Here is a 13,778-nt window from a genome sequence, read left to right on the forward strand (position 1 = left end):
AATGCATTCGTTCACCTAACCATCTATCAATCGAGAACATTTGTAAGAGGCGAAAAATAACTAGGAGATGCCTTAGATTTGAACTCGAACTCTCCGGGATCCCTGGTTCACACGCCTAGGTCTTAGGCTGTACGGCCAATACTCCTACTGTTGTGATCAACTTGTTTTCATTCCGATCCTCTATACGACCTGTCAGTCTCGACTATTTTTCCAGATCTTACAGCTTGGCCAGCCTGACATTACATTCGTCCTCGAATGTCTCCAAATCGTCGGTTCACTCCACTTGAGTCCCTCCCAACCTCCATTTTTGGTTCACTCTTCTGAGTCCCTCCCAACCTCCATGTTGGTTCACTCCTCTGAGTCCTTCCCAATCTCCATGTTGGTTCACTCCTCTGAGTCCTTCCCAATCTCCATGTTGGTTCACTCCTCTGAGTCCTTCCCAATCTCCATGTTGGTTCACTCCTCTGAGTCCTTCCCAATCTCCATGTTGGTTCACTCCTCTGAGTCCGTCCCGACCTCCATGTTCAGGCTTCACTACCGGCCAGCTGCTTCTCAACTTCCTCCTCTCCGAGGGGTAGCGGATGAATCTCAACTGTCTTCGAGGGGTAGCGGATTTTATCCCACTTCTGAATTGTAAGAGGCGAAAAATAACTAGGAGACTGCCTTAGATTTGAACTCGAACTCTCCGGGATCCCTGGTTCACACACCTAGGTCTTAGGTTGTACGGCCAATACTCCTACTGTTGTGATCAACTTGTTTTCATTCCGATCCTCTATACGACCTGTCAGTCTCGACTATTTTTCCAGATCTTACAGCTTGGCCAGCCTGACATTACATTCGTCCTCGAATGTCTCCAAATCGTCGGTTCACTCCACTTGAGTCCCTCCCAACCTCCATTTTTGGTTCACTCTTCTGAGTCCCTCCCAACCTCCATGTTGGTTCACTCCTCTGAGTCCTTCCCAATCTCCATGTTGGTTCACTCCTCCGAGTCCTTCCCAATCTCCATGTTGGTTCACTCCTCCGAGTCCTTCCCAATCTCCATGTTGGTTCACTCCTCTGAGTCCGTCCCGACCTCCATGTTCAGGCTTCACTACCGGCCAGCTGCTTCTCAACTCCCTCCTCTCCGAGGGTAGCGGATGAATCTCAACTGTCTTCGAGGGGTAGCGGATTTTATCCCACTTCTGAATTGTAAGAGGCGAAAAATAACTAGGAGACTGCCTTAGATTTGAACTCGAACTCTCCGGGATCCCTGGTTCACACACCTAGGTCTTAGGTTGTACGGCCAATACTCCTACTGTTGTGATCAACTTGTTTTCATTCCGATCCTCTATACGACCTGTCAGTCTCGACTATTTTTCCAGATCTTACAGCTTGGCCAGCCTGACATTACATTCGTCCCCGAATGTCTCCAAATCGTCGGTTCACTCCACTTGAGTCCCTCCCAACATCCATTTTTGGTTCACTCTTCTGAGTCCCTCCCAACATCCATTTTTGGTTCACTCTTCTGAGTCCCTCCCAACCTCCATGTTGGTTCACTCCTCTGAGTCCTTCCCAATCTCCATGTTGGTTCACTCCTCTGAGTCCGTCCCGACCTCCATGTTCAGGCTTCACTACCGGCCAGCTGCTTCTCAACTCCCTCCTCTCCAAGGGGTAGCGGATTTTATCCCACTTCTGAATTGTAAGAGGCGAAAAATAACTAGGAGACTGCCTTAGATTTGAACTCGAACTCTCCGGGATCCCTGGTTCACACGCCTAGGTCTTAGGCTGTACGGCCAATACTCCTACTGTTGTGATCAACTTGTTTTCATTCCGATCCTCTATACGACCTGTCAGTCTCGACTATTTTTCCAGATCTTACAGCTTGGCCAGCCTGACATTACATTCGTCCCCGAATGTCTCCAAATCGTCGGTTCACTCCACTTGAGTCCCTCCCAACATCCATTTTTGGTTCACTCTTCTAAGTCCCTCCCAACATCCATTTTTGGTTCACTCTTCTGAGTCCCTCCCAACCTCCATGTTGGTTCACTCCTCTGAGTCCTTCCCAATCTCCATGTTGGTTCACTCCTCCGAGTCCTTCCCAATCTCCATGTTGGTTCACTCCTCTGAGTCCGTCCCGACCTCCATGTTCAGGCTTCACTACCGGCCAGCTGCTTCTCAACTCCCTCCTCTTCGAGGGGTAGCGGATTTTATCCCACTTCTGAATTGTAAGAGGCGAAAAATAACTAGGAGATTGCCTTAGATTTGAACTTGAACTCTCCGGGATCCCTGGTTCACACACCTAGGTCTTAGGCTGTACGGCCAATACTCCTACTGTTGTGATCAACTTGTTTTCATTCCGATCCTCTATACGACCTGTCAGTCTCAACTATCTTTCCAGATCTTAGACATTTGTCTTCTTTCAACCAATTCAAACGACTCCACTGTCTCGCGACGTAATTATTGCATAATATCCCAATTTTTCTCGTCGAATCTCGATACTATTTGCACGATCGATGCAATGATCGATGTAGATTGGTATAATTTCTAGTAGAATCTACTTTGCATTAATGCCGGCGCAGTTGACTCGAGTAGCCGTAGAGAGCGGCGATTCCGAGTAAACCTCTTGCTTTTAATAAGATCGATCACGCACCAATAACCGCGGTCCGGCTGTCCCGCCGTTTCTCCTAACTCAAAAGCTTCTCGAGGACCTCGACGACGGTGGTTCAATCGGTAAGAACGCCGCTCGATAAATCCCCCGGCAATTCCGGCGCGCCGAAAAGGACCGCGGCCAATCCCGTCCCCAACAGTCTATTCGCTCGCTCGACCACTCGGAAAAAGCATCCAACCACTTTTGCGGTGTCCCCCTTGGTTTACTCATTTTCTCTCGCTCTTCTCTCTTCCTCGTTCCGTTTCTTCTCTTTCCCTCCGCAAGCTCGGGGGATGACCGGGGCTTGCAGCTCGGGTGCGAACGGCGCGACGACGACGGACGGGCTATCGATTACGCCTCGACTCGCCATTTGATTCCCCGCAATTATTCGCCGTGCAATTATTTTCGACATTATACGATATGTTTTGATAGAATGCAAATGTGCGCGGGCGATTTCGAACGCGTGCACACGGCGCTTGTGTGTTTACTCCGAGTAAACACGAAGAATGTTGATCGAGCTTTATTGATTTTTAATTTGCCCGTAAAAATTGTTCGTATCGCGGAGCATTATTTACGGGTTTCGTCAACTCTGTTTGTTCAGCTGCCGCGTGCACGAAATAATAATGCGCGTTGCATTGTGATTAATAACGCGTGACACGAAAGAAGCTGATATTTCTACGAACGCATGTACGGTAATTAATGATCCAACTTTATAAATCCACGGTTCGCACTTCCAGTCTCGCTGACTGTCTTTCTCCCTTTCTCTCTCTCTCCCTTTGCTTGATTGGAATTAAAACTACATCGGACTGACAGCAATTAATACGGAACTGAACAATTTAATTCGAAACTCCGTTCCTACTTGCGATTCGTCATGGCGCTCCGAGTATTATCTTCCACTTCATCTTCACTTCGAAGCGCACGACAATCATACTCGCGTAACTTTACGAGCGTGCGTCTCCATTTCGTCTTAACCATCGGATCCATCTCAATTAAATCGCGAATCTGACCGGAAAAAAAATACATCAAAGCGAAAAATTATTCATTCAACTTTAAACAATGATTTAAAAACTCATGCATGATTCCGGACACGCCCGAATAATTATCGTTGTCGAAAGATGCGCCTAAGAAAAATGATCCAGCTCACAAAGAGGACAGCATCCACGCGATTCGATGCGCGCGTTTGCACGGAATTTTCTCCGGAAGGAACGAAGATCACCGGCCATCGACAACGAATCCGAGGGGCGGCTGTGGGGGGTGGGAATTAAATAAAAATCACGCGAACCGTAGATTTGGTCCGCGCGTAGGGGTTTGGTGCGGAAACGAGATGAGCGCGGCACTCCTCGCTCGCTAGTCCTCCGCTCTGCATGCGAATGAGGAAACCGGATGTGCAGGGCGTACCGGCAGCAGGGCAGGAGAGTTGCAGCGGCATGGGAGGAACCGCGGGCGGGCGTGGAAGAGTTCCAGTTCCCTCGTCGTCGACGATGGAACGCGGCGAAGCCAAGTCGAGCCAAGAAACGGAACGGAAGGAAGACTGCATTTATTAAACCGAGCGCAGACCCGCACACCCTTCTCTTCATCCCCCTTCCCGCGCCCGTCGGCCTTTCGCGTTTTCTCTCGTCCTCCGCCGCCTTTTAATCGCGCGACTCGCTCGACTTCTCCTCTCGCCATCTCTCGCGCCCCCTCGCCGTTCATAATTCCTGGCGACTACTATCACCCCCCTGCGCGAATGAGATCGGTGTGCGTAAAATAGTGCCCCCATACGTCCTTTCGTCATCACCGATTCGCTTCAGTCTCTCTCTTTTGTCCCTCTTTCTCCATGTTGTTCCCTATCATCCTCACCCATCTTCAAACGCGCTTCCGCCATCGACGTTCCCATTCTCTCTCCCCCTTTGCCCGCTTTATTTTTTCTTTTCTCTGGAGAGATATATTCTATTCTCTCTCCGCGCTTTGTATCCTTCTCCTGCATCCTAGTGTCATATGATAACGCGGAATGCATCGAGCTGGCGGTACCCGAATTTCCACCCCTCCCACGTCCACGAGAATCGTCATCAGCGAAGGACCGCCGGAAGTATCGATCGGCCGGCGATCGCGGATGACGAATATGCGCCGGGCGTATCGCAACCCCCATGCTCTCTCTGTGTCTCGCGCTGTTTCACAATGTGTACCGGTGACGCGGCCGCGGGGATGCGGAACAATTAATCAAGCGGCACAATCGCGCGCGCCTACTCGCGCGCGACTCGGCCGAGCCCCGTGACTGATTCATTATGAGACCTTAATTAAGTCTCCGGACATTAGCATACCGACCACTGAGCCTCCTCCCCCTCCTCCTCTTTGTATCGTGACCCTCTTATCACTTTGCGCCACTCTTCTGCATTCTTTCGGCAACATCTGACCTCTCGAATTCGTCATTTCCGATCGAGTAAAAAGTAATTGGAATAATCTAAAATAAAAAGGATTCTGATATTTCAGATATTCTAGTATCTGAAAATGGCGGCAGAAAGTTTCAGCAAATTAATCTCGCAAGTTTCTGAAAGTGTGCAGCGAACGGCGAGCATTTTCGTCGAAAACATTTTAGAGAAATTGAAGATGAAGTTGGAAGACGAAGAGGGGTGAGAAGTTCACGGTCGATTCCAAAATGACTCATTTGCATGTTGTAAATGGAGAACTCGCGATTGGGGGGAGAGGCGTAAGGGTTAAAAACGAGCGCAGGTGCGCCAACCAGGAACGATGCCGTTTCGGACAACGGCGTTATCTTATCACGTGCCGTCGGATGGCCGTGTGCCTTCCGACCTGGGAATTCTTCATTGGACGGTTAGGGATGTTTGATAAAAACGCTGTCGCCGCCATTTTGCGCGAGCGCGACGCTAATGGAATTTTACCGGCGCATTTACATTCATTTGAGCGCGAGCGACTGCAAAAGTTGACGATTATACAAAAGTTGGTCGAATTTCGCGCGCCGAAAGTTCGATCGCATTAATTCCTCCAACTAGGACATTCCGGATTGGACGCCGCAGCTGTCCAATCAATTATAATAAAACCCGCAACGGTCAGTGCTTTTTCGAGGGACAACGCGTTTTCAATCAGGGGGACACTGAAAGGAGATGGGGAAGGGGGTCCTCGCGTCCCCGAAATTAATGAGTCTTCGTCAGTAAGATTAATCGGCGATCCGTTCGATTTTTCAGCACGCTGAGGTGGAGGATGGAGGAGCTGGAGACGCTGGAGAGCACGGAGTGCCCGGAGTGCCCCGGGCCGCCCCCTGAGTTCCGGTTGCCGCCGCCCCCCCGGCCGCCCTTCCTCACCGAGGGCACTTTCTGCTCGGAGTCACCTCTCGCCGAGCTCGAGGACTGCGTTGCTATCCCGGTAAGTTTCATTTGCTCTTTTCTCTCTCTCTCTCTCTCTCTGTTTCTTCTCAGATCTTTGTGCAACCTAATTTTCGCAGGGAACTAGCAAAGGATGATTATATTGCTCTCATTCTCAAACGTTCCAAAATATTAAATTTTTTACCGGCGATCGAAAAACGTGTTCGTAAAGTAAAATATCTTTCATCAAAGATTTTCAACAATCGAAAAATGTATTGATAAAAATATCCCCGACTAGAAATTTATCCAGTGGTCCTGATCAGGTTGACCTTATTTTATTATCAGGCGCTTTTTTGGGAAGAAAAAACTCCCGGTACCGGAAGTGAATGAGGATTCACCCGTTCGAGCGTCGCGCGCGAGGGAAACGATTATAAAGAACGCGATCAAAGATTTGACTTCGAGGTGACGCGCTAATATCCCCGACTAGAAATTTATCCAGTGGTCCTGATCAGGTTGACCTTATTTTATTATCAGGTCCTGATAAGGTAAATTCATCAGGACCTGATCAGTCATGTAACGCAGCACAATAGTTAGGTCCTTATCTGGATATCCTCATCAGGTTTATATCGGGTTGAATTATTAAATCCTTACTACCCAGACAGCACCAAGTCGTCTAAAGGATTACTAAAACTTGATACTTTCGGTGAGTGTAAGAGTCCTTAGAACATATACTACTAGTATATGTTCTAAGTAAGAGTCCAAAAGAAGAGAAGAAAAGAGTATTGGATCGGTTTTCCAGATGGTTATTTGTAAGGTGCTAACCAAATGTTTCTTGCGAGAACGTCACGCCTGACCTGGCCATCTATCGGTCGCTTGGTGAATCAGAGGCGGAAAACACACACTTGTGTTGATTTTTGTCTCTTATTGTTCCATAATCGAGTACATTGAAATGTATATGATATAAAAATAATCAATACTCGCAAATTAAGTAGAAATTACTATTCTTTCTACATTAAGTATATAACGTACATTATAATATGATAAACTACGTATGGTCCGATGTAGGACCGGATGTGGGAAACCTTTAGCTCTAAATTTTAAAAAATATCAGGATGAAGGAATAAGATCCTTAGTAGGTACTAATAATGTAACCCTCAACAAAATTTGTACTTTGAAATATCAGGCATAACGTAAGAAGGTCCTAATATGTTCCTTATTATTTTAACCCTAAAAAGGTCATACATAGTTGAACCTGATGAGGATATTCTTAGGTATACCTTATTCAGGATTACCTTACGCCAACCACGTCAGGTCCTTATAACATATTAGGTAAACCTGACAACATTTCTAGTCGGGTCTTTGATGGAAACTCGACCGTGCGATGATCGACCGAACGAGGCACATCGAGAGCCAAAAACCAAACGCAGCGTTAAGAAACGGTGCTCGTTTAATTGCAATACATTTATGTCTCGCGTAACAGATCGACCGCTGTTATCTGGACTCTCTCGACGAGGGTGGGATTTTTCTCTCAACGACAGAACGATGCCATTTCTCGTCCGGGAGCACGCTCGATCGTTCGATACGCGCACAGTTCGTTGGCCCGCAGTAATCTGCAAATCGTCTTTACTCGGCGAGTCGTCCAACGACGCGCTCGCTAATTCCCCGATGCGACTCGCTGCTCCATGTCCGCAACCGGCTCCGTACTTCAGCCTTCTTTCGTCGGCTTACATCGATCTTCCACGAAGGGTGCGAGAGGAGCCGATACCTACCCTACAAGCACGACGTTATCGCTTTTGCTATTTGCCGGACGTATCCAGAGTGGCAGATTTGCGCGCTGTATTCATGCGCGAGTACGCGACCGGAATGCCAAGATCGATGACCGGAAGTTGCAGCAGACCCCGCCACCGCGGCTTCGAACTTTGCCCGAGTCGGCCGATTATTAAAATGCCGGCGAAAAAATGGCGAAAAGTTTCTCGGGGTGGTTCGACCGCCGGCACTTAACCGCGCGGGAAATTATTACGCAATGCGGACAACACCGCGAGGATGTCGGCTCTCTTATTCGGAATCATATCGGTGGATCTACACTCCGCCCACGCGGAGAGGGTTAAATGTCCTCTAATTGCCGTTTCGCTACCCTCGTCGCAAAACGAGTCAGCAGACTGATCATCAATCCGTTACGAGAACTCGCAGTCGGCGGAAATCCGGCGCGTCCCGTAAGAATCCGCCGCCGAGGGCGTTTAATCGCGATTACAATCATAGAAGCCTCGTCAAAGCGAGAGAGAGTTCCTCCCTCCCACTTCTCGCCCGCGCGAGATAAATTGGATATTCCGCTGTTATCTCTTTGATGCACCGAGTGCGCGCAAGAACTGCCCTGAATAATAGAGTATCATAGAGAACGAACGGGAGGGGGAGAGAGATCGAAACGGGGGTGGTACAAAACGGCGCGCCAGTAAAATGCCGGGGGGGGGGGGCGAGGCGGACAAGTTAATGTAAACGGAGCACTCGAGCAATTAAAGCAATCAGCATTCGCTGGGATTTTTCCGTCTTGTCAAAGCGACCGTTTTCCTCCGAACCTCCCCCCATTTAATCTTCTTCCCCCCTCGATAGGGCAGCGTGACGATGGCGTGGGCCCGCGCGACATGTAACGACCTGCACTACTTCGATAATTTATTGCTCGTCACGCCGGAGAGCATTTTATTGAGCTTTTATCGGATGTTGTTCCCGGGGTATTGTTACGTTTCCCATAGCGCGGATGTAAATCCGGTTTATTCTTCGCGAGCTCTAGTAATGTGCCCGTTGTATTCGCGTGCACGGTTAGTGCACTAGCGCTAATTAATCGCAATAGTGATACGCGCGATTCTCGGGATAACGGGCTTTGAAGCGCGACGATCGTCTCGTTTATCATCCTTTCGCGAACCTTATTCTTTCGAACAAGACGCAGTTGCGAGATGCGGAACTCTCGACGTGCACGGGCCAACATTCGCGTACGAATGTCTTCGTCTTATCGACAGAGAAGAGCGACGCAGCTGGCTGGATGACAAGTACGAGGGTGGCGAAAATAATCGCGTCGCGATGTACGCGGATAGAGCCGCAAGAAAGCCTCTTTCTGCATTGTCTCTAAGCGCCATTCACCGTCCCCAACGGCGAATGGCTCCTGAAAAAAGGCACATTCAAGCTAAAAGGCGCCATCGTCCTCGCCGCAGTCTCCTCGTGCATCGTTCTCCGCTCCGCTCCGTTCCGTTCCGCTCTTCGCTCGCCTCTCGGTGCGGTAAAAAGTCGCGGCGGGACTATTAATAGGGAACATGTGTCCCGACCTTGCCGCGCGCCGCTCGAGCCATTATCGCCGCGCGATTTTATTAGGGGTGTGATTTAGTTTTGAGGGTTTTTTTTGCTCAAAAACGCATGTATTTAAATATGATAATGAATGAATACCTTAATCAAAATATTTTCCTTCCTTTTCTATAACTTTTTCCCATCTTTCTGGCAACAGATGGATTCCACCACGATAAAATCACTCTTCTTTTCAGTTCATCCATTCGTCGACGAATTTTCGCACTTCTTCCAAATTATCAAAGTGTGTATCCTCTAAAGCGTGTTGCATCCACCGGAACAAATAATAATCGCATGAAGCAATGTCCGGAGAAGACTTCCCATTCAAGCTCTAATAGCGTTTGTTTCACTGATAACGCAACGTGAGGTCGAGCGTTGTCACGAAGAAGAATCACTTTCCGTCGTTTACTCGCAATCGGTGGTCGTTTTTGGTCCAATGCTTGCTTCAACTTGTACAACTGGTGTCGATAACGATCAGCCGTGACAGTCTCATGCGGATTTAACAGCTCATAGTACACTATCCCACCAAATACAGAGCATTACTTTTCAACCGTGAATATTGCGTCTCGGAGTGGATGTTGATGGTTCGCCTGGATCCACCCATGATTTTCTGCGTTTCGGATTACCAAAATAGATCCACTTTTCATCCCCAGTAACAATCCGAGACAAAAGACTCTTCTTTTCAGTTGATCCATTCGTCGACGAATTTTCGCACTTCTTCCAAATTATCAAAGTGTGTATCCTCTAAAGCGTGTTGCATCCACCGGAACAAATAATAATCGCATCGAGCAATGTCCGGAGAAGACTTGCCATTCAAGCTCTAATAGCGTTTGTTTCACTGATAACGCAACGTGAGGTCGAGCGTTGTCACGAAGAAGAATCACTTTCCGTCGTTTACTCGCAATTGGTGCTCGTTTTTCGTCCAATGCTTGCTTCAACTTGTACAACTGGTGTCGATAACGATCAGCCGTGACAGTCTCATGCGGATTTAACAGCTCATAGTACACTATCCCACCAAATACAGAGCATTACTTTTCAACCGTGAATATTGCGTCTCGGAGTGGATGTTGATGGTTCGCCTGGATCCACCCATGATTTTCTGCGTTTCGGATTACCAAAATAGATCCACTTTTCATCCCCAGTAACGATCCGAGACAAAAGACTCTTCTTTTGTTGCCTGGCGATCAACGAAATGCAAATGTTCAACCGGTTCGCAATGGCACTTTCCGATAATTCATGTCGAACTCATTTCCCTTCTTTCTGAATTTTTCCCATTTCATGTAAATGTTGTACGAGCAACATTTAATGCTCTGGCAAGTTCTGAAGTGGATTCTGTTGAATTTTCGTCCAATAATGCTTGCAAATCTGTATTTTCAAGCTTTCTTGGTTGTCCCGAGCGTTCTTTGTCCTTCACGTCAGTATCACCACTTTTAAAGCGTCTAAACCAGTATTCGCACGTCTTAATTGATGGGGCAGAATCACCATAAGTTTCCACAAGAATTCTATAACCGTCAGCCGCAGTTTTCTTTTGATTAAAAAACAAAAGCAACGCATGTCGAAAACGCTCTTTCGGAAGTTGCATTTTTACGATGATATAAACACGACTGTTATTGCGTCTATTGCTATAATGCTACTAAATGTGATGGATAATGTCAAGACTGTAAGAAACAACAGTTATCGGAAAGAGCTATTGGAACAAACTGACACTACAGCCATCTGTTGCAAAACCCTCAAAACTAAATCACACTCCTAATACACCATTACGGATAATTGGGGACACGTCTCGCGTTTACTCTCGAAAGCGCGTACTCTCCACCCTCCGTAACGGACGGGAAGACGGTGTTTCGAGAAATTAACGCCGATACCTAGACACGACGAGCTCAATCGCCGACGAGCTCGGAAGAAAGGGTGCGCTCGACTTCCAATATCCGGCGCTACGTTCAACGTTAAAATGCAGCAGGTGGACGAGAGCAGAAAGATCAGGATACAGCTTCCATTTTTTTTCTTTTTGTTAAATTACTGTGCGACTTGTTAAAGCTGTGCATACAATGCGACTGCAACCACGGCGATAAATGATTCATAGTAATGCGATTGTGCGATTGCTTCGCTCGTCCTACCATTAAGAGAATCCCCTTCGACGTTCGGTGCCATTTTCTGAATCACCGTTGCAAGCTACTGCGTCAACGAGTATTCCCAAGTGCTGAACGTGCAATTAGCATATCGGATGATTAATATACGTGGCATCGCCGTGGCGGAAGGAGCAGCCCTCGAGACGAAATTAATTCGCGGTCCAAGGTGCTGCGCTGTCCACAGTCGCGCGTCATTAAGTCGCGATCTAATAAAGTCGTCGTCCTCCTCTCCCTCTTTCTCTCTCGCACTCTCTCCATCTCGACGGCGGCGCCTGCAACGCGCGTTGGCGAATTATTTTAACATCGTGCCGGGAACCGCGCCGTGACCGTAATCGAAATTAATTGTTCGCCGGATAATAACACTCTGCTCCCGTTTCCGCGCGTATCGCGCCTCGTGAAACGTGCGCCCCGACATGCGATAAATACGAAGGGCTCGCGCGCTCCCGCGACAACCGATTGTTAATTATTTTCCATTGCCGCAGCTGGGTACAGTGTTGAATAACCAGCGAGCGATCAGGCCGGACCGATTGTCCGACGTGGCGTTTGCAATTCGTAGCAGCGGAAGATCGTGTTCACGCTCTGACATTAGACACTGTACATAGGTGCTTCATTTGCGAATCGTCAGGTTGTACTCAGCGTTTTCGAATAGGAAGAACATAGCTGCGTATATATTTAATATATGAGAAGGAAGTTCTTCTCGTGGAGGGAAAGAAGCGGCAAATATTAGTCTGTCTCGTGATGCCAAAGCCGAGAAGAGCCAAAGGGAAATACAACCTTACTTCTCTCTCTTTCTCTTTCTATCTGTCTTCCTTTGTGAAACTGAATTTTTTCCCGCCCCGGAACTCCATTCCGCGTAGGAACGCACGACGCTGCGCCAAAGTCGAGTCACTTTAATTCCCGTCGGATTATCTCGACTCTCATTCGCCGGACTCTCTTATCGCGCGGCTGTTCTCGGGATCATAGAACAAGCGGCGGCAGTTGCATTTAATCCGACATGAAATTTCCAGGTAAGTTGCGTTCCGGTGTTCTCGAGTGATTTTTAATCTCGGCTCTCGCCTCTCCCGGTCGTGCTTCAAAAAGAGAGACGAAACACGAATATAGAGGTGGAGAGGAGAAAGAGGAGGAGCAGAGCCTGAAGGAAGGAAGAGCAGAAGAGCCGCGCGAAATTCGTTCTTGAATCTTAATCGAGATGTGATTGTGCCCGAAAGAATCATTTCCATAGACGCGGAAGATTATTTAAATAACGTCGAAGTTACAACCTTCGCCGAAATTTTATATACCACAGCGATATAACTATTAACTATTAAAATTAATGATTTTCTCGAAATGGATCATCGATCAACCCGGGATTCGCATCTGGCGAGATCTTCCGGTTATTACCGCACATTTCTCATTCGAAATCAATTCCTTATAATCCTCAGCTTGCTCTCGCAAAGCGAAGCGGTCGACTACCCCTTCGTTCTTTCTAAACAATTCCCTTTTCCAGAGGCTAATAACGCTGTGATTAATCTCCATCGCGCGATCCCCACGAAACACCCCAATTTCCCAGCATCCAATCGATCCTCCCCTGATTATGAAACAGATTCGTCGTGAGTGCCACGAGACTTAACGATATCCTTATTTCTCGTCATTCCGTTCCTCGCTTCCGGCTCCCGATTCCGTTCTCCACTTCCATTCAGAACCGTGCGTTACGTACGCGAATTTAAATTCCCGGCGGACTCACGGGGAGATCGAACCCATCTTAATCCTGCGCGTGCGAAGCTGATGTTAAAGTTAGCCCTAGACTGCGATTCCGAGTGGGTCAACCGAGTTCGTTCACGATTCCTACCTGGTCGTGATCCAATCTGCCGGTCGAAAATAAATGTCCGACTCGTGCCGTCTCGAAAGCGACATCCAATTCCTCTCATTCACGCGACATTTAAGCATCTTTAAGACAGACGTTTCCGCTCTCGTGGATGTCAAAATTTCAGTTTGTCGCCACGATGATTAAGATGTCTCTTCAATTTGCTAATTTGCTGCTCAGTTAGAAATAAACGTTCTATGTTCTCTCGCGAATAGGCTTCTTTTGGTCGTTCATTCGCGAGCGGTTGCTCGCTAAAGTACTTTCAAAGACTCTTGATTGTAATTATAAGTAAATTTTAATTGGCGATTAACTTTTTGAATATTGAGCACGTGGTACCGCTTAACTTGATCTCTTCGTCGCGAAGACTCGTTTCGACTATCCGGCGTCCCATTTATTACAGAAGTAGCTCGACTGAGACCGGCTCGTGTCAAAGCGGTATTCCGTTTCACGTTTCAGGCATAATTAAGCTCCGGATTACTCGTCGTGATACACGTACACACACACATCCATCCGCTTTCTCGATCTCTCAACCCCCGCATCAACAAATTTAC

General features: G+C 47.8%; 1 protein-coding gene across 1 annotated transcript in view; it reads left to right on the forward strand.

Moving 5' to 3' along the window:
- The window catches only part of LOC105278796, a 398,031-nt gene that overhangs the window by 304,500 nt on the left and 79,753 nt on the right, over positions 1 to 13,778 (forward strand). The window contains exon 2 of the mRNA XM_026974426.1: positions 5,809 to 5,986. Within this exon, the coding sequence (XP_026830227.1) occupies positions 5,825 to 5,986 (162 nt within the window). The 5' untranslated portion in view covers positions 5,809 to 5,824. The remainder of the gene's footprint in view (positions 1 to 5,808; positions 5,987 to 13,778) is intronic.

This window comes from Ooceraea biroi, chromosome 12, assembly GCF_003672135.1.
Source record: "Ooceraea biroi isolate clonal line C1 chromosome 12, Obir_v5.4, whole genome shotgun sequence".
Lineage (NCBI taxonomy): Eukaryota > Metazoa > Arthropoda > Insecta > Hymenoptera > Formicidae > Ooceraea > Ooceraea biroi.